This window comes from Anabas testudineus, chromosome 16 (assembly GCF_900324465.2).
Source record: "Anabas testudineus chromosome 16, fAnaTes1.2, whole genome shotgun sequence".
Taxonomy (NCBI): domain Eukaryota; kingdom Metazoa; phylum Chordata; class Actinopteri; order Anabantiformes; family Anabantidae; genus Anabas; species Anabas testudineus.
The window spans coordinates 9,574,930-9,599,272 of record NC_046625.1 but is presented as its reverse complement, the minus strand read 5'-3'; the positions used below and the strand labels follow the sequence as shown (position 1 = coordinate 9,599,272).

Below are 24,343 nucleotides of genomic sequence, written 5' to 3'. Positions count from 1 at the left end.
CAGAGACAAATGCATTTCATCATCTCCCATTGATCAATGTTATTCATAGTTTCTGCAGTTTCATCTTGACTGTTATTGATTGCAGATTGCTTTTGGTTTAGCTACAGCCAGTTACGGTCCTGATAAAACGGTAAAGAAATAAGATGCAGGTTTTGAACTGCTGTCATGAGCCAGAGTAGTTCATTTTTTATCTTAAGTCTCATGAAGAAGAAAAAACACCAAGAGGGCAGCTTCAAAACAAAATCTTGTTTCTGTTGTTTATTTTTTCAGTTTTTTCTTATGATTGTTCAGCTGGGAAAATTAAGCATTTAACTTAATTTCATGAAAGCACCCACTTAGTTTCTATGATATCAGCTGTGTTATTGTAGATGTGTCCCTGTCAGGGTGGAAGACTGCCAGGGGAATGTGGTGCTACTTGTCAGGTCACAAACCTACTGTATGAACTCTGACCTTTACGCTAACTCTGACTTCTAATAGTGTATCTCCCTGTGTGGGCGTTTCACATTTGGTTAGTTTCTCTACTGTATTTTACTTTATCTGATCAACAAACAAAACATGTATTTCTTATGTCTTCCATGAACAATATGCAGTTTTCTATCCAGTCTGTGCCATGTGAAAATGATCAATAAGACACATATATGACCATAGTGGTGCTCTCATACTATATATTATATCACATTGGCACCCCCTTCTACACAGAGGAAATCTATTTCTTGAGGCTGTGCGAGTCCTGACCAGGCAGAGTGTGTTTAATTACAACAGTGTTGTAGTAAAGAAAAGTTACATATATGGTAGAAACAGTATTGTAAACAAGCATTGAAGAGGAGCATGTTGTAGAGTTTACCCTGGTCATGAAACATGCACACTTCATTAGTGTGTTGTTTTTTATAGTTGGGGAATATATTGTAAAAAAGAAATACATTGGATTAATATAAAAGCATAACTCGCGTGGAGAATGAGAAGTTCTATAAGTTTATGTTGGGAGCCAAACTCTTAAGGTGCATTGTGGGGGATTGGGAGAGATTTTATTTCTGTCAACACCAATGACTACCAGATGTTCTATACAATAAACAGGCCATGGTTTTCAACAAAATGAGTTTAACATTTCTTTCTTACAGCGTGTACATATGTGAGTATCTGCCCTTTCTTCTGGCTGTGTTTTTGTGTATGAGTGTGTGTGGCCTCTGCATGAATGTGCATCGTGGTGGCTCCTGTGCATACGCCACTTTATTTGATCCTCCTTGTTGCTGTGTTTGTGTGTGTTGTTCTGTGTGTACAGCCTGTCCTCTACGTTCTCAGGTATAATATAACTGACTCCCTACTATTCCGCTGTGCTCAGGTCTCCATGCTGTGACTGGGACGTATGTATCGCTCACACTGCCTGCCGCCCAGTGATAATGTGTATCAGATAGAGGCCCAGGCAGCTGTCCACAGTCACTCTCCCTTGACACACACACACACACACACACTGGCATCCAGTGTAACTGTGTGATTAGGATGTTATGCGCTGGCCTGTGGACCACAAAGCAGGGCGGAGTTAAGCGGATTTGTGTGTGTCTTTGTGGTTGTCTTAATGGCCGCCTGCCTCATTGGCCCTAAAGGAGGAACCAGAGGAGAGATCCACCAACGAGTTCAAGGCATTTGGTTTAACATGTCTGAGTGGGATGTGATCTCTGTGGGCGTGCAGGACATTGAACCTCTGAGCTGTTCATCCTTTTCACTCCTGTACAGCAAATAATACATTTCTGGATATTTGAACCTGCTGCAGACGTTGAGCAATATGCAGATCACTTTACCGCGAGATGCATTTTTGGGGGTGTCTCACTGTGGGAGGGCACATTCAGGTTGACTTTTTTTTCCATGTGGGAGCACTGCCATAGCATGTGAGTGTTATGGGAATCGCCGTGCATCATTGGCTGATTAGGTGTGAGCTGTCATAGGGGTGTCATGTGCACCTTTCTTCTCACGTTGCTGGGGCAGCCCTATGGGGGGTGCCCTTCCTACCACCCACTACCCCTGTCCAAACAAGAACAGTCCATCCAAACATACACCTAATGGCCGGCTGACAGGGAGGGTGCTGCTTAGGGCAACAAGTTGTGTGTGTGCTTGCGTGTGTGTGTGTGTGTGTGTTATTAGGTGTCTGCAGTTCTAATAAAGGAAAGCGCTACGTCCCTCACTGCCTCAGCAGATGGCTTTGCTCTGCTTTTGTCTGCCTGTCTGATTTCTGTCTCTGTGTCTGTCCGTCCTGCAGTGGAGCTGGATGGCTTGCAGCCTCTGGATCATCTGTAGAAGAACCTATTCGGGAAGGACAATTATCTGTGTTTTTGGGGGTTTCTCTATTTAATAAGCGTGTTTAAGTTTCGAGGAGAGTGAGAAAATGTTTGCGTGTTTATTTGCAGGTTGTAAAGTGTGCGTGTAGATATAAGAGAGAAAGAGTGTATGGTGTTGCCCACGCCACTGGAAATGCTGGGGTGTCCAGCGCGGTTATTCTTGGATCAGTGACAGCGTGTCAATGGCTGCAGATGCGTCTCAAAGGAAGGCTCTAAGATACCAACAGACCCTGGTAGGTCTTTACTACATCTTCCTTCACCTGCCTGCCTGCCTGCTGTCCACTATCTGTCTTTTTAAATGTCCCTCCATTCCCCTCACATAATGTCCCTTTGGCGACTTCTCCCTCATCTCATCTCTCCATCTACCCACCTGTCATTTAGTCTTCTCCAACCATCCTTCACGGTTCCTAATTTACTTTTCCTAATTCATTTATTACTTTTCTTCCACCACTAGCTCCTGGTCATTTATTTTCATCCGTCTCATTCTTTCTCATCAACAACCCGTACTTTCGATCTGTCCTCGTTCACTCCTACATCACACAAAGTCCTCTGAAAGCCCTTGAGTTGAATCACTACTCTTCATCGCAACTGTCTTCGTCCTGCTCTGTTGAACAAGATTTCTGCAATTTAATGTCAAGTTGTTTGTGTACAGGCCTGCTGCACATTAGGAGTCTCCACTGGCTTCACACCACCCACGTTACAAAATGCTGAGCAAAGGTGATAGATGAAATGTCATGTGTGCAGTACACAGGGATTTTAGCATTTGTTTGGTTTTTACACTCTAATCTTTTACTTGATCTCTCGCAATCCACATTGCACAGATTATATCCTGAATTTCATCAACGTGACCTTACGTATCTCCTTCTCTCTATAAACCTCCTCAAGCTCCAGCCTTGTAAAGTCATTGCTGTTTTCATGTGTTGGTGGATATAAATACCTGTATACAGGAAACCTGAGCACACAGGTTAGATGTACGTGTTGAGATGAAGTCATGCCACTATATCCTCTGGTTCATCTGTTTTCATGCTTAACCAGAATGATGGTCATTCCTCCCAGGAGGAGTATCACACAGTATTGCACAGGTTGATTCTATTTCCTTTTGTTTTTATCTAATTCCTCCTGTTCTCTGGACATGAATGACACCATCAGCATCACATTGCTTTTTTTTTTTTGTGTTTAGTGTTGTGTCCAGAGTTGTTAAAGGTCAGTTTTCTGCAAATTTGATTATAAGACGGATGAACCGACAGATACATGAGCAACTGAGGTTGGAACATCTGGGGTGTGTGTGTATGTGTTAAGACCAGCTTGAGAAACTGACAAAGTGAGGAGGAGCAGTGACTTGAGTGTCAGTAGCGCTCCTCTCCTCCTTTGAGAAGATGGACAATTGCCCAAAGCAAATCCCTAAAACCCAGCCCTCCTGGAAGCTCTCAGAGGCGGCCACAGTTCAGATATAAATAAGAAACCTCAATCAACAACACTATTTAGAGGCTTAATATCTTTCTGCAAAGTCATACATCTCTCAGGTGTGAAAGCTGTGGTGCCGCTTGTGTGTGTGTGTGTGTGAGATAGAGAGAGCGAGAGGAAATTAGAGCCTTGAAGGATTTGAAGAGTTTATGTGTAGAGCTGTTAATAGATTGTCCTAATATCATTTATTTATTGATCAGGAGCAGGATATGGCGGTGTATATTTTTGGGTTAATGATTTAGCTGGCTAATTCTTCACAGATATACTCAGTAAGTGTTGTTTCCAGAAAGCGTTGAGATTAAAACTGAGTTAAATTTGCTTCAAACAAGTTTGTGTTGGTTAGTTCTTTATGTAAAAATAAAATAAAATAACTTTATAACTATAACATAAAGATCTTCTTCATTATGACCTGCTTTATGCTTAAAACGGCATTTAGTGTTATTACACAATATAGGATTGCACAAAAACTTCTTCTAACTTAGAATTGTTGTATTTATATTAATGAGTGGTGTAAAGAATACACTGAGGTTTGCAACACAACTTGATTTCCTACTTGTACTCAGTTGCCACTTTATTAGGCATTGCTTCTTGCATATCTAAAAAACACAAAACAAAAACAAAATGTAGACATATTTTGACCTGCATAGCACCAAAGTAATGCTTCCGAGGTTGTTAAATTTGTGTTAATTGCTTCCAAGTTACACAGTTGTTGTTGGCCTTTGACCTTCACAAAGAGGATGTACTCTCTGTGGGCTCATGCTGACAGTCACACTGCAGCAGACTAACAGAAAGCTGCTTGTGAGTACACGCTCTACATAATGACTGCACGCTGATTCTGATTCAGTCAGTTGTGTGTTACAATTTGTGTGATGGATGTGATTAAAAACGAGTTTGTGCTCAGAGACGAGTCTGTCAACAGCAGTGAAACGGATCTCGTAAGTCTCAAATGTTACAGGCTACTAAAAAGGATAATGTTCACCTGGCAAACGTCTTGCAGACTGGAATGAATGGGATGCAGACGATTAAGCCATTAAATTTCATATGATATCACAGTCACTTGATGTGTCTTTTCAATTACAGAGGTGTCTTTTATGTAATAATTAAACCGTTAGTTGTGGTGGCGATGGCTGCGAGAGGAAACGCAATGTTAAAGTTGCAAAATAGAGCCAGTGGCTTATTGTTTTAAAAGGTTAAAGCCCTCCATCTGTCCGTACAACTGGCCTCCTGGGAGAATGGGCCGTAAGAGAGACAAACACTGTGTGAGAGAGGGAGAGGTGTGGTGAAGTGTGTCAGTGCACATTGGGTCACACTCCTGCTAAATTTATCCACGAGTAAGGTTTCACCTCAGGGGTGGGGTTTGGATGGACGGGGACCCAGGGTGGTGAGAGGGAAAGTTTCATGGGAAAGGGTGAAAGGCAGCACACAAAAGTTCAGTTGTAGGTAAGAAAGTACAATTAAATCTGTGGCACTAAAGGCAGAAAAGTCACATTTCCTATGTTAAATGGTATCTTATAGAGAAGTACAGGTGTTAATAAGACTGAGGTGTTTTCAGAACAATGCTACAGACAGATAATTATGCAATTGAAACCTAATAACATTTGGTTGCCTGATAGATTATCACCTGATGACTAATAATAATAGATGATTAATTTATAAATTCTTTGTATACATCAGGGATTTAAGACTCTGTACAGTGTTATAGCTGTAGTTTATTCTGTCTGAGGGCCTTTATTGTTCTACACCTCTACAATAAAGTACTTTAAAATGATTATATTTAATATCACAATGTATGCAATAACAGACAGCTTGAAGGTACAGTCTATTCAGATGGACGTCAAGAAAAATGTTTTAAAAGTGTATTAAATTGAATGTTTCTCAGGTTTTCAGGCAGGTGGTCCATATTCTTGCCGCAAAGAAAATGAAATGAGCTTCGCATTCATTGATTTTCTGAGGGGCTGAATTCCATTTCCTGATTCCAGTCAAACACCAGGGAATACCCTGAACAAATACTGTTCTATTGCAAGGTGAAGAAATCATATTTTAGCATATTTACACTCTGTTTTCCACCATAGTGCTGAGATTGAAATAAAATCGTGTTATTTTCAAGCTGGCAGCAGACTTACAGTCACGTTCAGGGCCGAGGGTTGTCGCAGGTGATAAACTATTCATTCCCAGCATACCGAAATAAAACCGTACAGTCCACCGAGCTGACTCAACTCTGCTGTTTTTCATAGATAAAAGCAAGCAACTACTTAGTGGGACAGAAAACCAGCAGCACTCCGGTCCCTAAAGACCCAGAAACCATGTGACAACTACTGGGCCACAACAGAACAGAACATTCAGTGACCCACTTTAAAGCCCCACAACTGGAGAACGACTAGTCTAATTATAAGTAAAGAGCGGATATTACCAGCTGGTATCTGAAACTGATCAGTATTGATATTTGTACGTGTTGGTAATTAAGTGAAATCATGTGTCCGTCTGAAGTATGGTTTGTTATAAACTAATAATTCAAATTAAAGAATCGCTGAAACAAATGTTAGCCAAATATTTATCACTGTGTCCTGTCCTAGAGATCAGTCAGGCTTCAGTAAAGCATGTTATCTATGCTGAAGGCACTTAAAGTACAGTACGATATTATCCACCCTATCCCTCACAATGTTAATGTGGCTATGGTCTCCACTGAGTCAGCAGGTATTATTTTCATACTTTAAGCTTGTGTCCTGCCTTGCTGGTATCATTCATGATCCTGCTGCAGGACTCTGCTGTAATCTCCTGGATCGACCACCTGACTGAGAATCTACCTCGCTGAATTAAGAGCTGCTGACAATTTATTGTCAAGCTTCAAGTGTCTGTATTAACCTCTGCTGCCTTTGCCCTCTTTGTGTGTGTGTGTGTGTGGGTTTTTGTGTGTAGCACCGACCGTACCCGTCCGTCTCTGTGGTCTATACTGTATGAAGGCAGCAGGTAGCAGGTAGTCACTGTCTGTCAGTCTGGTAAAGACAGGAAAGGACAGATGTAAGACAAAGATATCCAGAGAAGGAATTACACTCCACCTGAGACAAGCAAGAAAGTGAGCAGCAACCTGCAGGCAGGACGGCTCAGAACATGAGGGAGCGGATCAACACTTTTGAGACAGTTCTGAATATAGATCAGTTTCTGGTAAGGTTTATTATCTTCTACAGTAAAGGAAATGGTTCTTTGGTAAAGCAGGAACCATTTTTTTCCAGGTGTTAATGCATCTTTGCACTTGCTTGTTCACTTACTTTAATTGTTAACTTTGTTCTGACAAAGTAAATAAATGTGAACCAGCTTTGGAGAGGATAAAAGAGGCCCCCCAGTGTAAATTTGAACAGGGGGCACATACATACAGTAAAACATGAAAGTTTACAGTCTGGTTTATTTTTCTCTCTCGGTCGTGCCGACATGCCTTAATTAGAATATGACGGCTTGAACAGTGTTTGTAGGAGCCACGGGAATGTTATTGTGCTGGTCAATTAGTGTATGCATATGAAGAAATGCGCTCATGGGGTGTGTGTGTGTGTGTGTGTGTGTGTGTGCGCTTGGGGGGGTGTAGAGAGGGAGGTAATCTCCCGATCTATCCGTCAGTGAGTGGCTCAGATTTTATCATTAACCTTGTGACACAGGGCAGGAGAATATTGTTGTAAGGCCTCGTCTGCACATGCACACGCAAACATTCAAGCATTTATAAGCATTATAAATATTAAGAAGACAATTGTAGCACACAAACACGCTGAGATATTTATGAATATGCAGTGCTGACTCCTTCTCATGAGGGGTGCAGGAATGTGCTGTTATTTTTTTTTAATTAACTCTCAATGTCACACTGCCCTTCAACTTCTGCATCTTTTAGCAGCTCTCACTATAAATGGAGCTCTCGCTTATTGCTCCCCCTCTCCTTTCCTCTCTGTTTACACTTGAACTTCTTGTGTTTTACACTATGTTTTACCTTTGTTACAGCCGCTCATAAAGGGCAGTGAATAAGTGAATTCAAAGCTCCTGACAGCTCACTGGCATAATTCAACACCAGCTTTGTGTTTCTTAACAAAGCCAAAAGGAGGAATGGTTTACATTTTTCCAAACCTGCAAGAAGCACAACAGTAAACGCATCAGTTCTTAGAGTAGAGCAGAAGAAACTAATAATGAGGTGTGTATGCGTCAGAGCCGTACAGCACTGCCTGACTACTGTCATTTCTGCATAGAGAGATTAGAGAGACAGAGAGAGGAGCCACGAGGGGAGGTAGAGGGAGCTCGCCGAGGGTAAATTAGTGTGAGGTGGGGAGGGAGGAGAGGGGGAGAAAGGATGGTGTTCTTGACTCAGAGTGGGAAGGTCACTGAAGATTTGGAGGGAGAGGCAGTCCTGTTCAAAACTGTGTGAAAGAAGTGGAGGAAATGCCGCTTACTGATGTCATTTTCAGGCCTTGTGTGGCTCAGTGTGTAGTTGACGCACAAGGTTGCACAGTGACACAAAGACAAACACAACGCTGAGAGATGGAGACAGAGAAGTCACCCGATGTGGATGAATTGCAGCTCTCAGTGTTTTTCTCACGCTGTCGCCTTTCACCGTCTCTTTGTGAGAACTTTGTCTTTGCTTAGTCTCTGTTTTGCTCTTTTAGATTTACTTCTGTTGCCACTATTAATCATTCTGTCCTAATTGTTTTTATTATCTCTTGCCTTGACTCGATGATCTGTATTTTCCAAAGCTGTATAATAAAAACATCACTACACCTGAAGTTCTTCTTCCCCTGAATACAGCTCTTTGCCAAGCAGCAACGTTAAGCTACAAACTTTTTGTTCTTTAATGTTAAATTATTCACAAGGAAATGTTCAGTGTACAATATACAGAACCAGTATAGTCCCTTGAAAGATTGTTGGGAAAATATTACATAAGAATCAGCCTTTTACAATACTACTATTTGGATACAGTGTCTGTAGCAGGAGCTTGGAAGTAAAATATATAACACCAACAACCCTGTGTGTGACCAGGGCACAGGTTCTTCTTGTTACTGTGCCTGGTTTTGATGGCGCCTGGTGCCAGAGCCTGTTTGATGATGTTGATGGATTAGTGCTTTGGTGTTAATGTGTAGTGCAGCGGTGATGTTGTTGTTGAGGTCGACTGCCGTGTAGGACAGGAGACAGAACAGGGACAGAGCTGCTACCACATCATGCTAAAGACATCTGATGAGGAACAGGTAAAGACATGAGGACCAAGGGCTTTTCATCTGGTCAGGTGTTTTTTGTTTTTTTCTTCTGTCAAGACTCAATGACAAAGTCCAGTCTTTTTTCTTTAAGTTGTTTTGCTGTCTACATTATTATTTTATTTATTATTCTGATAGTAGATTTGTACAACATGTAGCTTCCTGTTCTTTTTGTATTATTGTGACATAAATCATTTAACTTCTGAGTCACAGCTCAAATTACATGTGGTACTATTACACACTGTTCTACTCCATCCTAATGTTTTAAACCTACGCAGTTCACCCACAGTTTTATTACGTGTGTCTGTACACACTGGAAACAAGGACAAAGCCTGTGATTTGTACAATCCTTGCTGTTATTCATCTTCACTTGTGAGGGCCATCCAAAGGAGGGCATATTAAATTTGTCGTTATCTGTTTAAATGTTTTCTGATTAACTGGGATATACAAACCATTTTCCAGAAAAGTTGGTACAGTTTTTCATCTTTAGTACAGAGAACCTGACATTTTCCCAAATACAAGCTAGAACCTAGATTCACCTAACTACACAACATGTTCCCACCGTCTTTTAGGCCATGTGACATGAAATTGGGCCCAGAAAACAGAATTGATGTACGGCTTCCTCTTTGCATAATAGAATTACAGGTTGCATTTCTGGATGCAGCAGTGAACTGAAGTGTTGGTGGTTTTCCAAAGTACTCCTGATCACATGTTGCTGTATATTCATCACTGTAGCATGACAGTTTCTCATGCAGTGTGTCTTGAGGGCTCCAAGGTCACGAACATTAAACACTAGTTTCAACTCTTGGTTTTAACCACTGAGATTTCCCAGGAGTGTCTGAATCTGTTCATAATTTTATGCACTATAGATGGTGAACAACCTACATTTCTTTCTTTTCAAACTGACAACCCATCCTAGAATCACTTAGAACTGAATGTATTCAAACGTAATGATTTATCAGCTGTTCAATCTTATTTCGCCTCTCAAACTCCAAATTTGGTCAGTGAGAACACTTTTCTTTACTCAGCAGTTGTTATTGGATTTTGGAAATGTCCCAACTTTTCTAGAAATAAAGTTTGTATGTAATTGATTTGTCCTTTGTAGCCCTATGGAAATGACTTATGGAAATGACTTATGGAAATAATATTCAACCACATCTGTGCAAACAGCTAAATCATTAAAACAGAAAATAGTTATTTGCATTTCTCTTTGTAGCTTGTCTCTAGCCTTCTTTCAGCAGTAGAAGAGTAATACAACAACAAACACTTGTTGCATTAGGGCTCATTATATGTGAGTGGGCAATAATGTTCTGGATAACAGTTTGTGGTTCATAGTGTTTAGCGAGGTTTAAAATAACCTGCTAGATGACTTGGAGGCATCAAACGTTTTCAAGAGCCTTTAACAGTGTAACTGCGTGGCCATCTGCTGTGTGGTGGTTTCACGTATTAATTATAAACTTCTATATCAGTCTCTTTGTCATGTGGTTGTAATGACTCATGTATTACAGGGGAGGGTTGCGTAAAGCAGTTTACGTGTGCTTAAACTGAAAAAGTCTCACCAAAACACTTAAACAGATTTAATCAGCGTGTCTTTGTCACACAGTAATTACAGTATTTTATATCAGATAAGGCTGCACAGTGTTGTTGCACCTTTATTTTATTAGTGGTGGGTGTCGTTTAGTTATGTGCCGTTTGCTGAGCTTTGGTCCTGGTTAGGCCTCACTGTTGGATGTGTCAGCTCTCCTTTCCTGCGTGAACATGAGACCGAAATGAATGGCAGGCAGCCCTGCTCATGATTTAGCCTCTTGCTTTGCTGTGCGGTGGGATGCATGTGATCTGTAGGTTTCAGTTGCACGTCGTAGCTGCACCTGGATCTGCAGTATTTTACAGCTTCTACAGTTTTAACGAGTGCACTGCAAACTGATCACAGCGGATTACAAGGTGTCATGTTTTCTGACCAAATGCGTGTGTGTGTTCGTGTGTGTGTGTGTGTGTGTGTTTGTGTGTGTGTGTGCATGTTCCTGTGGCTGTAGGTAGAAAGTGAGCACACAGTCGGAAGGGGAAGATGTGGAATGTCCTGTCTTCCAGGATCTCTTCCTCTGGCTTCTCTCCAGCCCCTGCCTCCTCTCAGGGAGGGGTTTTTCCAATCTCTATGCCCGTTTTGTCTATTTCTGTCTGCCAGGGTATTCAGGCTGGTGTGTATCCTTTACACACACGCCGCACATTCTGCATCTCTTTCTCGTTATCTCAAGACTCTTCACACTGGATCTAGTTTTATCCTTCTCCCAAGTTTCGGTTTTCAGGGATTTCTCCTTGTCGTCCCTCCCTTTATCTTCTCTCCGTCTCCAATAAAATCTCGAGATGTCCAAGAAACATTTGGTTTCTTGACCTTGTGCTTTTAGTTTCATGGTTTATTGTCAGTGTTTTCCCTTGGTTACAGCTGTACGGTGAGTACAGGGAGCAGCTGGGAAACTTCGCCCGACGTGAGGCTGCCCGTTTGCTGACAGAGAGACAATGGAGGAGACAGGCGGGAGACAACACCACAGCCGCTGCCCGCAAAGGCCTCGGTCGGTGGCATCATCATCATCACTCTGTGACCTTAGAGTCGCATCCCAGCCACTCTTCTTCCACCAAGAAACCTCGTCCCTACTCCAAATGCCAAGGTGACTAGCAGGAAAGGGAGTGGTGACAATTAGCAGTGTAGTTAGATATGTTCAGATGCTTTAAAAAGGCTGGTCTATAAAGATGTAATAGTAATTGTCATGACGTTGTCATGACCAGCTAACAACAGGTGGCATTAATGCGAATAACATAAAATAAATGCATTTATGAGCCAATGGCACTTCACCTCAATGTGAAACTTCATATTTTTATTGCACTACATTGCAGAGAGAGCAACATTTCTCTGCTCGCTTAAATTACTTTGCAGATATTGAATTCACATGCAACTAGACCACATAAAATATGATGCACTGCCGTTTTTTTAATTACAGTGCTACACAGAACATGAGGGAGCTCATGAGTCCCCCCCTGGTATGTTTTAATTTACAAGCCCCCGACCCTAAGGTTCATGAAAGAGGAATACACAATAGCTTTAGTAGCGTTTTTTGTTTTTGTTTTATATAAGAAAGTGTATTTTCAAATAATTCACACGACCATGATAAATATCAAAAACAATAGCACTCTGGGATCAGGCTGTACCAACATTACAGGTACTTCTATGATGAGCTACGGCACCATCACCGCACCAACAATCACACTGAATAATTCCCTCTAAGGATTTGTTAAAATAACTAAACACCAGTAATTATATCACGAGATAAATGGATTAAAGGTGAATCATTAATTTTATCTCCCTGTCCCAGATTGTTTGACTCGTGTGCGGCAGTACATAGTGACCAAGATGGGCGAGGACTGGATCTTCCTGGTTCTCCTGGGACTGACGATGGCTCTGGTGAGCTGGAGTATGGACTACGCCAGTGCCAAGAGTCTACAGGGTATGAAATACCACACACAGGAAGTTTAGTTTCAACTGTCTGTGATTATTCCTTTTGTGTATGATGCCTTTATTCTGCTCTCTGTTCTCTCTCTACTTCTTTCTGTCAGCCTATAAGTGGATGCACGGGGAGCTTAAGGGCAACGTGCCACTGCAGTACCTCGCCTGGGTTACATATCCCATGATCCTTGTCATGTTCGCCTCGCTCTTCTGTCACCTGGTTTCCCCACAGGCCATTGGTATGCTCTCCATCACCTGTCAGCCTCTCTTATCTTCTCCAGCGGCTGATGTTTCCTCCTTTTACCTGCTTTCGTCTGTTTGCCTGTTGTGAGAATTCACATTTTAAACTGCTCCCTTATTATTTACCACACTCATGGTCCTCTCACCCACATGTTTAGCTTTCCTCACTATCCCTGTTTGTTTTTCTTATTGTTTGTTTGTCAGGTTCTGGTATCCCTGAGCTGAAAACCATCCTTAGAGGTGTAGTTCTGAAGGAGTATCTGACCTTCAAAGCCTTCATAGCTAAAGTCATCGGCCTGACTGCCGGCCTTGGCAGTGGGATGCCGGTGGGCAAAGAGGTAAACAGTTTATTTTCCTCTGTATCTATCTATCCATTCATTCACGCAGCATCATAACCTTTATTGTACTTTCTCTCTTCTTTTCTTTGGTCATCTCTATTCTCAGCTGCTCTTGCTCCAAGCTTGAAAGACAATAAATCATCTTCTGTCATGTTTTGCCTCTCTCCCTCCTCACGGGACTCAAGCAAATTATTCAAGTATTCAGCAACGGAGTACATGTATTTTCCCCTTTATAGTAGCACAGTGACTGTCATATGCAGCAATTATATAGTGATTTATCTGCTCTGATACAACATGTCCCAGTTTAACTCCCCATTTTACAGACAATAGTCAGTGGCTGTGCAGATAACGTTACACGTCGTTCATCTATGTCACTGCTTTCATCCCATCACCCCCAGGGTCCATTTGTCCATATCGCCAGTATCTGTGCTGCAGTGCTGAGTCGATTCATGTCCATCTTCTCTGGAGTCTATGAGGTAAGCTGAGGCCCTGACCAAAACACACTACATCACCCATAAGTCTCATTCTCGATGCATAAATGAAGACGTGGAATGCAGTAATGATAATATGCTTTGTTGTTGTTGTGTTTGTTGTAATTACAGGGTTCCCACAGGCCCTAAAAATATTGCTGTTATTTTTAGCCAAGCCTGTGGCAAGTCTCTAGGCTTGACGATGTCTGTTACTCGCTTGTTCAGCTTTTTGGTCCAGACTAAAATATCACAATAACAATAAGATAGACTGCCATGACATTTTGTACAGACGTTCACAGTCCCCAAATAGTGTGTCCTAATGACTTCAGTGACCCTCTGAGATTTTCACTAGTGACAAAACTAACAAAATTGTCACAAAGCTCAGCTATATTTTGCTTAGTCAGCAAATGTTAGCATGCAAACAATATTCTGAATATGCTGAACATTATCAGCATGATTTTTAACATCAGCTAATAAACCCTGCCTGACCATTGGCATGTCAACCGACTCTCAACTAAAATGATAAACGCTGTAATCCATTTGCCAAACATGTTCATTTTTGAGTCCTTGAAATTCACTAATCTTTGAATCTGATGTTCTGGAGAAAGTGGGAACCCTGTGTCCTCTCCCATCTGCCTCCTTCCCGCCCAGCTCACGCCCTCCCATCCGCTCACTGTTTCTGTTCCCCACACCTCGTCTGTGTTTGTGTCTCACTGTATTAATAGTGTGACAGTTATGGCTGGCATGTGTTTTAACAGTGACCTCCCATGTCCCTGTCTCCTGCTCTCTCTGTTCTCCCTCTTTCCACCTCCCCTCGGCCTTGCCATTCATCCATGCTTGTCTGTGTCCCCCTGTTCCTCCCTCTTCCACCCCTCCCTCCATTTCTGTCTCCACCCGTGACCAATAACCACAGAATGACACCCATAACCAGGACCTGTTGGTGTGTGCGTGTGCTGTTGGAGTGGCCACCTGTTTTGCTGCCCCTGTGGGAGGCAAGTCCTGTCCTGCTCCATCTCCCCTGACTCCATCAGGCACAGATCTCTGGTCAGCTTTGCTGTCCTGAAATAAAATCGGCAACACAAATGCAGAGGTTAAATCTGACCTCAGACCAGTGCCCTGTGTTGCAAAGAGAGGATAAAACGTAGAAGGAAACTGATACTTCTTTCATTTGATAGCCTAGTTAGTTAGCTTAGCATAAAGACTGGTAATCAGAGTATCACTTTATAACAGTTATCAGATTATATCCATATCTAGCAATAAATCCAAAGTGTAAGAAGCCTGTACGTGACCCTTGAATTACAAGGTTCTTCATGATATCAGCCTTTTCTGAAGTAGTGACCTTGAGATATTGACAGCATCCCAAAATACAAAAAAAAACCCCATTACATGTTAAAATGTTACATGGAACCTTTTAATTCAAGGTCACAAATAATCAATGGAAATATTTGTGCACTGTCTTTAATGTTTGGTCTTAAATCAGTTGCAGGGATTTGTCTCCAAGGTCGTTGTGACCACTCTCTCTGTTTCCTGATTGCTTAATTGCTTCTTAAGTCTCATAACTCTCACCTGCATGAGCATCCCCTGCTTTAAATTCTCATGGTGCTCTTTTATTTTTTGACACTTTTTTTATTTTTTAACCAATCTCCACTGAACATTATTTATTCACTTTATTCTATTTTGCTTCCCCTCTGTCAATTCTCCCCCTGTGGATCCCCATCCTGTTCTCTCCACCTTGATCTTTTATTCTCTCTTTCTCCACCTCACTCTTTTGTCTTTCTGTCTACGCTCCCGTTCCTCATCGCCCTCATTTCCCCCCTTCATCATGTCACACATTTCATCCCCCGTTGTCTCTCTCACCCCTTCACTTCCCACCTGTTGTTCCCTCTCCCCCTCTGTTTTCTGTGTCAGTAGAACCCTTATGGTTACACAGATATTCTGACTGTTGGCTGTGCCGTGGGGGTGGGATGCTGTTTCGGCACTCCACTTGGAGGTACTGTACAACCTGCACCCTGCCTCTTACAATCAAAACTAGTGCATCCAACATCCCTCTGTACTGGATCAATATGGATCTGGGGCTGTAACATGAATACGTTTCCCTGTAGAGAGGAGTATTATACTAAGAACATTTTTAGAATGAGGACATTTTATGAATATTTCACCTTAAAGTTAAAATGCTAACAAAGCATTTTAGCCCTTTAAAGTGCTGCTATGGTGAAAACCTGTTAGATAGTAGTAGGGAAGCTTACGGATAATGTTTGTGGTCGATCTTATTAGAGATGTGCTCAGACTTGAGCACATCTCTAATAAACAGTATGAAGCTCAGACATAGCTTCATACTGTGAAGCTTATGTATCGCACTTGTTTTTCACTGGACATACAGGCCGTACAGAGCAGAGTAATTATATCAACGATCTTGATATAATTGATGCGACACAAACTAAATCATTGCACCATAAGAAAATGAAGACATTTTGGTCGAACATAACATTTTTCATTTTTCATTTTTCATATTACATGTTCATCAATTGTGCTATTAAGATATAGACTGGCCAGTAATCAATATAAGCTTTTAATATATTCTGTAAAGAGAATTCTTTACCACAGAACTGATGAAGCCTCCTGGATTAAAGACGAAACATCTCCAAGAACTTAAAAGTCCAGTTTATATGAAACAGTGATTTTGTGATGATTCTTTACATTCAATACACAAATAACCAGAGTATGCTCATTGTCATTAAGAGCACATTTTCTATATTGTGATGAGTGTACATGGAAGTCAGGAGTCAGAAAACTGTCAGATATCTATATTATATCTGATTAGGCTCCTTGTACACTGCTTATCCTGGTCCCTAAATTCAGCTTGATAAGTCCGTGCTTATTTAACATGCTCCATGTAGAAAGAAAGAAATGACTAATCTTATTTTGTGATCAATTGTTTACTCATGGAAATATTTTTACTGAATGTCACAAGCTTCTTTTGACAGTGAAAGGTGCATTTAGTCTCTACCTAAAGCAAATATTACACAAATTCTGTAAAAGAGCAGCTGATAAGCCCAACTCAGTATCTGTTAATGTACAAATATACACAAATATTCCTCAATGTGCTGTACATCAGTCAAAATAGGTTTTATTCAGCAATGAAAACAACTTTAATCATACATACTGTGAGTCCTCAGATATTATTTTCTCTTTTTCATAATGTCTCTGAGGGCTCTGATGTTTATTTCTTCACTTCACATGTTGATTATGCTCCTGTGTGTATGTGTGTGTTCAAACAAGAGACTACAACCATATGTGTGTGTATTTACTCCCTGTGGTTCTCCTGTTGTGTATAATTACAGCCTAAGCTGCAAGTGTTTTTGGTCTCATTCTGCTTATTTAACTCATGTCTGTCTGCTCTCTCTCTGTCTGTCTCCCTCTTTTCCCCGGTTTTCTCTTCCTCTCGCACTTTCCTTCTTCTCTTTTCTCATTTCCCACGCCATCCATCCTCATTTTTGCTGCGCCACTGTAATCTTTCCTCTCCTTCTGTCCTTCTCCCTCTCTCTCACTTCCCACCACCACCAGGGGTGTTGTTCAGTATTGAGGTCACGTCTACCTATTTTGCGGTGAGGAATTACTGGCGAGGATATTTTGCCGCCACATTCAGTGCCTTCATATTCAGAGTGCTCTCTGTTTGGAACAAGGATGCGGGTGAGAAGCAGTTGCGATGCACATTTAACACATGAAATACTGCTGTGCTGTCACGTTATAGAAAGTAGCTGAATACGCTTCTTAAGATAAACCATAAATGTTTCAAGTCATCATTTAGAGAATATGAGTGGTCCACTAGATACTTTCCACTAGTTCAAATCCTCCTTCATTTCAACATCGTAAAGATCTTTCCAGATCATAGCATTTTATTTCATAGTCGTTGGAGACTTAGCTCAGCTTTGTCGTGTGACTATGTGAACATTTACTGTACATGCAACACATAATAGGAACAGGAATGAGAGACACACCTGATCTTGTGTCTTTGTGATACTTACAGCATGTATCTGTCTCTCTTAGTCACAATCACAGCTCTCTTCAAAACTAACTTCCGGATGGATTTCCCCTTTGACCTGCAGGAGCTGCCTGCGTTTGCAGTAATAGGGTGAGAACATTTGTCTGTTTGAGGATAAAGGGAAATCTTGTGCAGATTAAGTTCATGCTGTATGCAACGTCTTCATGTTTTAGGATCTCGTGTGGCTTTCTGGGGGCGTTCTTTGTCTACCTGAACAGACAGGTGGTGCTCTTCATGAGAAGACCGACAGCTCTCACTCGTTTCCTCACCAAACAGTGAGATCCCAACACGCACAAACACACAAACAGGAACACAACCACTCCCTTCTGCTGCAGCCCACAGATCTTAAACCATAGCAATTCTGGCAGCAGATGCTGTTCCCGGGGAACTCAAACCTTTTGCACATTCAAATCCAATTGTTGGTAATGGATCTCAGCTCCACTCCCTGAACTCATCAGTCTCACAACACTGACCGAGACAGCAGCAAAGCCTTAACAACCTTTCAGCCTGTTATTCACTCGTTGGGAAGATTCACTTATCCGCTGAGACTCAACAGTCAGGCAACATTAGTCTTCACCATTAGAGAAGAGCGAGCAGCGGCACCATGAGAAACATACAATCAGTGTTAGTGGAACAGTTATTTCTGTTACAAGCATCAGACATCGTGCCATATTGTAAGTGTCTTGGAAAACACTGAGCTTCCCGTTAATGCCTGTGTTCATGTTTGTGTGTGTTTGTACTCTCAGTCGATTGATCTATCCAGGCGCAGTGACACTAATCATCGCCACGTTCACCTTTCCCCCTGGATTTGGACAGTTTATGGCTGGAGAGGTTAGACAGAATTGATCTCACACTTTCAGATTTCTTCTTGATGTGTGTTTATTAATATTTATTGTACTTTTGTACATGCAGGTCAGTGAAATCTAGTCCGTGTGGTTTTAACATGTTTTGCTTTGAATGCAAGCGCAGAAAGGTGATAAGCCAAAGAGAAGCTTTCTTACAGGGAGTGTTATTGCAAATATAAAAAGTGAATAATACAGGCAACAGGTTTTGATTAGTTTCACTTATTTACTTTACTTTACTTGATGTATGTGGAGAGCTTTAACATTATTTTGTGTCAGTACATAAAGTATATATACTGTATAAAGTACAGTATATACAGACTGGACTGTAGGGACCAAAATATAACTTCTTTACTCCAGTAAGGTTTTTGAAGCTGTAACCTAATGTAGTGATTCTCTCTACACATCAGTATTTTTCTAAAAGTAGTCATAAAAAGTCATTTTTCATTAGTGTTTTTCCTCCCACTGGCAGCTTATGCCCAGAGAGTGCATCAATTCCCTGTTTGACAATTTCACCTGGACCAAAATATCAGCCCCTTCTGCTCCACCCAGCCTGGGTCGCTCATCTGCATGGCTCCATCCTCACGTCAGCGTCTTCGTCATCCTCCTCCTCTTCTTTATCATGAAGGTAACTCTCCCTCTTGCTGTCTGCAGTACTGTAGGTGCTACCATTATTCATACTGTATGTGATAGCGTGAAAAACCACAGGGATTGGTTTCAATCCTGCCTTGATCCTGTTTTTGTGCTGTAGTTCTGGATGTCAGCAGTTTCCACAACAATGCCCATCCCTTCTGGCGCCTTCATGCCAGTGTTCATATTAGGTAAGAGGATTTTGTGATGCGAGTGCAGCATCTCCTGCCGAGGTTCAGTTCAATTTGTCTTTACTGGCGTGTCTTATCTCTCTCCTCAAGGAGCTGCTTTCGGTCGCCTCGTAGGGGAGATCATGGCCACCCTTTTCCCAAATGGAATCCTGTTTGATGGGATAGTCTACCCCATCCTGCCGGGAGGTTATGCTGTCATTGGTCAGTCTATTAACCTTAGTGCTGCTCTCAGTTTTCCATAACCTTAAAGACATTGTGAATAGAGCAATGAAATGATGCCCTGATTTTTAAAACACTTTATATGACACCTAGAATCACAGGTTTTGTTCAGTATTTGTGTTGACATTTTTATTTTTTCTTCTCCTCTGTTGTACATAACTCAGGTTTTACTTGATTTTTTTTTTAAATATGTCATTTGAATTTCCACAGATTAAACTGTTAAAGTCACTGAAATCTTCTGTGTGTTTCACCATAAGAGTGATTGGGTTTCACCTTAACTGGAGATTATTAGGTGTATGTTTAAATATGTTTTGTCCAAAATGTGCAGGGACACTCTCCAGCCTCCCTGAAGATGAAAAGTGGGTTAAATAATTGATAGATGGATGGCATAGATGATGCATTTTTAACATATCTCACTGGGAGTTCTTCCCAAGAATTTTGTTAACCTCTCCCTAAAAAGGTATATTATAAATGTAAAAGCATATTATAAATAGTAAAACATTTCAAGATCAAATTGGTACAGATGTATGGAGGCCCAATGGGTCACAGATAAATAAATTAATCTAGAAATATAAAAATACATGTTTAAAAAAGTAAGTACGGGGAAAATATGAATACATAAAGAAATACATGTGGAAATGAATAATTATGAAATTAAACAATTTAACAATCATACAATAATAACCCCTTTTGGGCCTCCATACAGACAAATCAGAAGAAGAAAAAAAAATATATATATATAATAGTAATAAAACTATACTTAAAATACTCTTTCTACCAGGAGCGGCAGCGATGACTGGAGCTGTCACGCACACAGTTTCCACTGCAGTAATCTGCTTCGAGCTGACCGGTCAAATCTCCCATATCTTACCCATGATGGTGGCGGTCATCTTAGCAAACATGGTGGCCCAGGGTCTGCAGCCTTCTCTCTATGACTCCATCATCCAGGTGAAGAAGCTGCCCTACCTACCTGAGCTGGCCCTCGGACACATCAGGTAAAGCTCAAACTGTTACAAGTTTATACAGCTGCCATTGCAAGACAAATGCTAATTATTTTATTATCTCTGCTTCCGCAGCAAGTATAACATCTTTGTGGAAGACATCATGGTGCGGAAAGTCAAGTTCTTGTCTTCTCAGTCCACCTTTCGGGAATTAAACCATCTACTAGAGACCACAACCCTGAAAACCATCCCACTCGTTGACTCTAAAGGTAAAGTAGCTTCTGTTGTTGTTGGTCATATGTACATGTTTTAGGAAATAAGCTTATTTGCTGATACCACTCTTGTATCTGTGTCCTGCACCAAGGTCATGATTAACATAGCTCAGTACAAATGACAATGAAATAATTAGTACCACACACAAATGGAATTGGTAGAAATGAAACAAACATATATTATACCAATATTTTCATCTTACAGTTAAATAAAGAGTTTAAAGATATAACAACTAATCTGTTAACGCCTGTTCTGCAGAATCCATGATCCTTCTGGGCTCCATTGAGAGGACAGAGCTCCAAGCTCTGTTTGACTGGTGGCTCTCACCAGAGAGGCGAGTCTTTGAAAGAGCTCAGAGTTCACCAGGCCAGGGCTCGAAAGTCAGCTGGGAGTCCTTCGCCTTTGTAGACGAGGAGGGAGGCGAGGAGGGTGTTGACAAGGTGCACAAAAACACAATGAATTAGTAAATTGCTTCATGTGTGAGCAGAAAGTTTGTTAGTTTTAAAGATTCATGATATATTTACTGAGCTTGTTGTGCGCCCAGACTGCTCCAGTGCAGGAAGAGTGCAACGGCCCCATCCCATCCCCCAAACCCGAGGAGCTCTCCACCAACTACACAGACACAGGTACCATGTCTTTTCCACTGCACATAACGAAGTTCACCCATCAAATGTCACTTCCTCTCCCCTCTTACATGTGTTACCAAACCATGTCCTCAGACAAGCGCAAGCTGCCGTCTGTCAGGAGGACCCTCCAGAGACTCTTTTCCTCCACATCTTCGACTGGCCAGACTGAAACTCAGGTACAATGCTAAGGTCGACCTCACACACTCGTCGCTTTGACCCCACATAACCCAAAGGATCAGTGCCTCAAGTTGTCAAGTTGACAGTGACGGCAGGTGCATCAAACACGGAAGCTTGAGCTAATTTCGCAAATGACAAGCATGACATGATACAAATGTAAAGGAGCTAGTTAGCCGAGCCACAGAACCACCAGGGGGCATCTTCTCATCATCTGCATGACTGTTCAAACTGACTATTCATCCATCTTTTATTTTACTTCCATATTCCTTCAGGAGGCCACAACCCCTCCACTGACTGACACCATGACCCCAGAGGAGGTATTGTACTTTACTTTCACTCGGCCAGCAGTGAGATAACCTAAACCATCCTAATCAATAATTAGAAACTCTGCAGCCTGCTGTACTCTGAGTCCATCTGTCTGTCTTTGATTGCACGAAACAGATCAAAGCCTGGGAAGAGGCAGAGCTGGACAAACCGATCAATATGGAGCACACACGTATAGACCCATCCCCATTTCAGCTGGTGGAGAGAACGTCTCTGCACAAGGTGACCCCAGAAACACCTGGGTGATGTGTTATTACAATAAAAGACCATGTGCACAGACACATTTCTGAGCACCAGATTTGAAAGACATTGTTAATTTAAAAAATCATTTTTTACTCCTAAACATGGGCCTTATGTGAAAACTCCTTCGTTTATTTAAATGGAGCTAACCAGTGTGCGTGCTCCAGCAAAACCACCAGAGTCACTAAGACAAAAAGGTGAACCAGGCTCAACTTTTTACGTTGCAATTGTTAGAAGACATAAAGTAGTTGTGGCCATGAGTATCTTTAACAGAGAATCTGAGCTATAAACTGGGTTTTTGTGAAATGAGATGAGTATTTTTATGGACAGAAATTAGTGAGGCCAGGACCTTTACTGCTGCAACCTGCTCTGCAACATATGACTTCGATAAAGCTTTAAATCTTTTTATGAATCCTTGAATTTTATAGTGTGATTCATGCTATGTAGCAAAGTCATATATTTTTTTCCTCCTTTGCTTGTTATTGAGGAACAGTGCAGCCATGCAGGCAGAATACTGTCACAGTACAATACATTTAACACTGACTGGATCATGTCCTCCTCCTCTTCTTTCTCTCTCTCTCGTTACTCAGACACACACTCTGTTCTCCCTGCTGGGTCTCAGTCACGCCTATGTCACCAGTATTGGAAAGCTGGTGGGTGTTGTGGCACTGAAAGAGGTAAAGTCATTTATTTTTCTTTATCTGCATGGTTTTTTTGTTTTTTTTTTTGTCAGCTCTCATGGTTTGCTTCTATAATGTGCCATGACAGCGAGCTGTAATGAGCTCACATTGTGGGCAGTTGTTCAGTCACAGGGTGCATCATGCTTTACGCTCTGATTCATGCAGTTATTCCATTAGCCGCCCTCACAACTCATCTGGATCTTCACTATAATAATCACTGTCACTTCAACACATTTTCCTGTGTTTTTATAATTTGCTCCTTTAGATATTTCAACCTTTTCCTCTGTTCTAACAGCTACAGAAAGCAATAGAGGGCTCAACTCGCAGTGGGGTGAGGCTTCGTCCACCTCTGGCCAGCTTTAGAGATGCCAGCAGGAAAACCAAGAAGCACCAGCCTCCCTCATCCACCCCCTCCTCCCCTACTCGGGACAGAGACCTGTGGGGGGAGGGTGGCAAGAAGGACGGGGAGCTGGTGGAGTCCCAGGAGGATGCCCGAGAGAAGGCTTCGTCTTCCAGAGGAGCTCCCGGTTGTGACACTACTCCCTCCTCCCCCAGCAGCATGAAAAGCACCGGTGGTAGCTCTGCCACCGGTGAAGGAGCTGATGGTGCTACACAGGAAACAGCATGTCCCTCCACCTCCTCCCCTACCTCAGGTTCACCACCCGGCTCCATTGCGTCACCCACCAGCCCTGTCCTCACACTGTCCTCCCTGCAGGATGAGAGAGAGAGTGAGGAGTCAGATGAGCCCATATAGGAGGACTGCATTGTAGAAAAGACCCTCTTTTGATTAGACTCCTACCAAGGTCCAGAGCTGCTGCACGGGGGGAGGAATCGAGCCGACCTGCAGCCCTCACAGACATTCAGCTCTCAGTGAGCAGGACGAGCTGGTGCACACAAAGCTCCTGAAAATTGTAGTACAGGATATTTTTTCTACTCTTGTTGATAGTCTCACTTTTTCACTTCTCAGAATCTCAGGTGCCTTCCTGTGTCTTTTGACCTGTGGACAGATGGTCCTTCATGTCACTAATGTTCAATGTCCACCCACATCAATGCTGAATGTAACTGTATGTCTCTTGTATCAATGTCTGTTAATTTCACTAAGTACTATTGAGAAGAATTAACTGACAGCAATGAATCTTATGCTAATGGAATAATATTTTAATTAATGACTTAATTTGACCTAGAGGTCAACTAGATCATGCATTTAAAGCATCCTGATTTAGGTTAATTTCAAATTATTTCTTACATTTCTCATATATTTGGAGTACGGTAAATTGTCAAATCACTTATACCAGACTGTAATTTTTAAAGATGATAAATGTTTGTCCAAAAAAAGCTGCAGCCTTGCCAGCTACTTTCTTAAGCTACATATATATTAAGCAAAATGCTGGTGATTATGCTTAAGTCATCAAGCTAGTATACCGATGTTAATCTGATATAATATTGCATGTTCACATTTATTGTCTGCTAATTAGCACTAAACACCAAGAAGGCTGCATGAAGAAAAAAAAAACACTTTACTTCTGGTAAAGGAAAAGACGACAATGTCAATTGCTTGGCCACAACCAGCGAAGTAAAGCAGTGACCAGTCAAATACATGC

At 41.7% G+C, this 24,343-nt stretch overlaps 1 protein-coding gene across 1 annotated transcript; it reads left to right on the top strand.

The window, feature by feature from the left end:
- The first annotated feature begins 2,208 nt into the window (after nucleotides 1–2,208).
- clcn1b (chloride channel, voltage-sensitive 1b) lies at nucleotides 2,209–24,321 on the top strand. The gene is made up of 23 exons (XM_026370664.1): nucleotides 2,209–2,563; nucleotides 11,454–11,676; nucleotides 12,379–12,510; nucleotides 12,620–12,748; nucleotides 12,954–13,087; nucleotides 13,486–13,563; nucleotides 15,469–15,547; nucleotides 17,122–17,247; nucleotides 17,605–17,689; nucleotides 17,773–17,874; nucleotides 18,346–18,430; nucleotides 18,914–19,069; nucleotides 19,193–19,262; nucleotides 19,353–19,463; nucleotides 20,263–20,476; nucleotides 20,558–20,691; nucleotides 20,954–21,135; nucleotides 21,240–21,321; nucleotides 21,415–21,497; nucleotides 21,771–21,815; nucleotides 21,940–22,044; nucleotides 22,653–22,739; nucleotides 23,038–24,321. Exons 1-23 carry the CDS (start codon nucleotides 2,513–2,515, stop codon nucleotides 23,494–23,496), a joined length of 2,952 nt encoding a protein of 983 aa, XP_026226449.1. The 5' UTR covers nucleotides 2,209–2,512; the 3' UTR covers nucleotides 23,497–24,321.
- The last annotated feature ends 22 nt before the right edge of the window (nucleotides 24,322–24,343 follow it).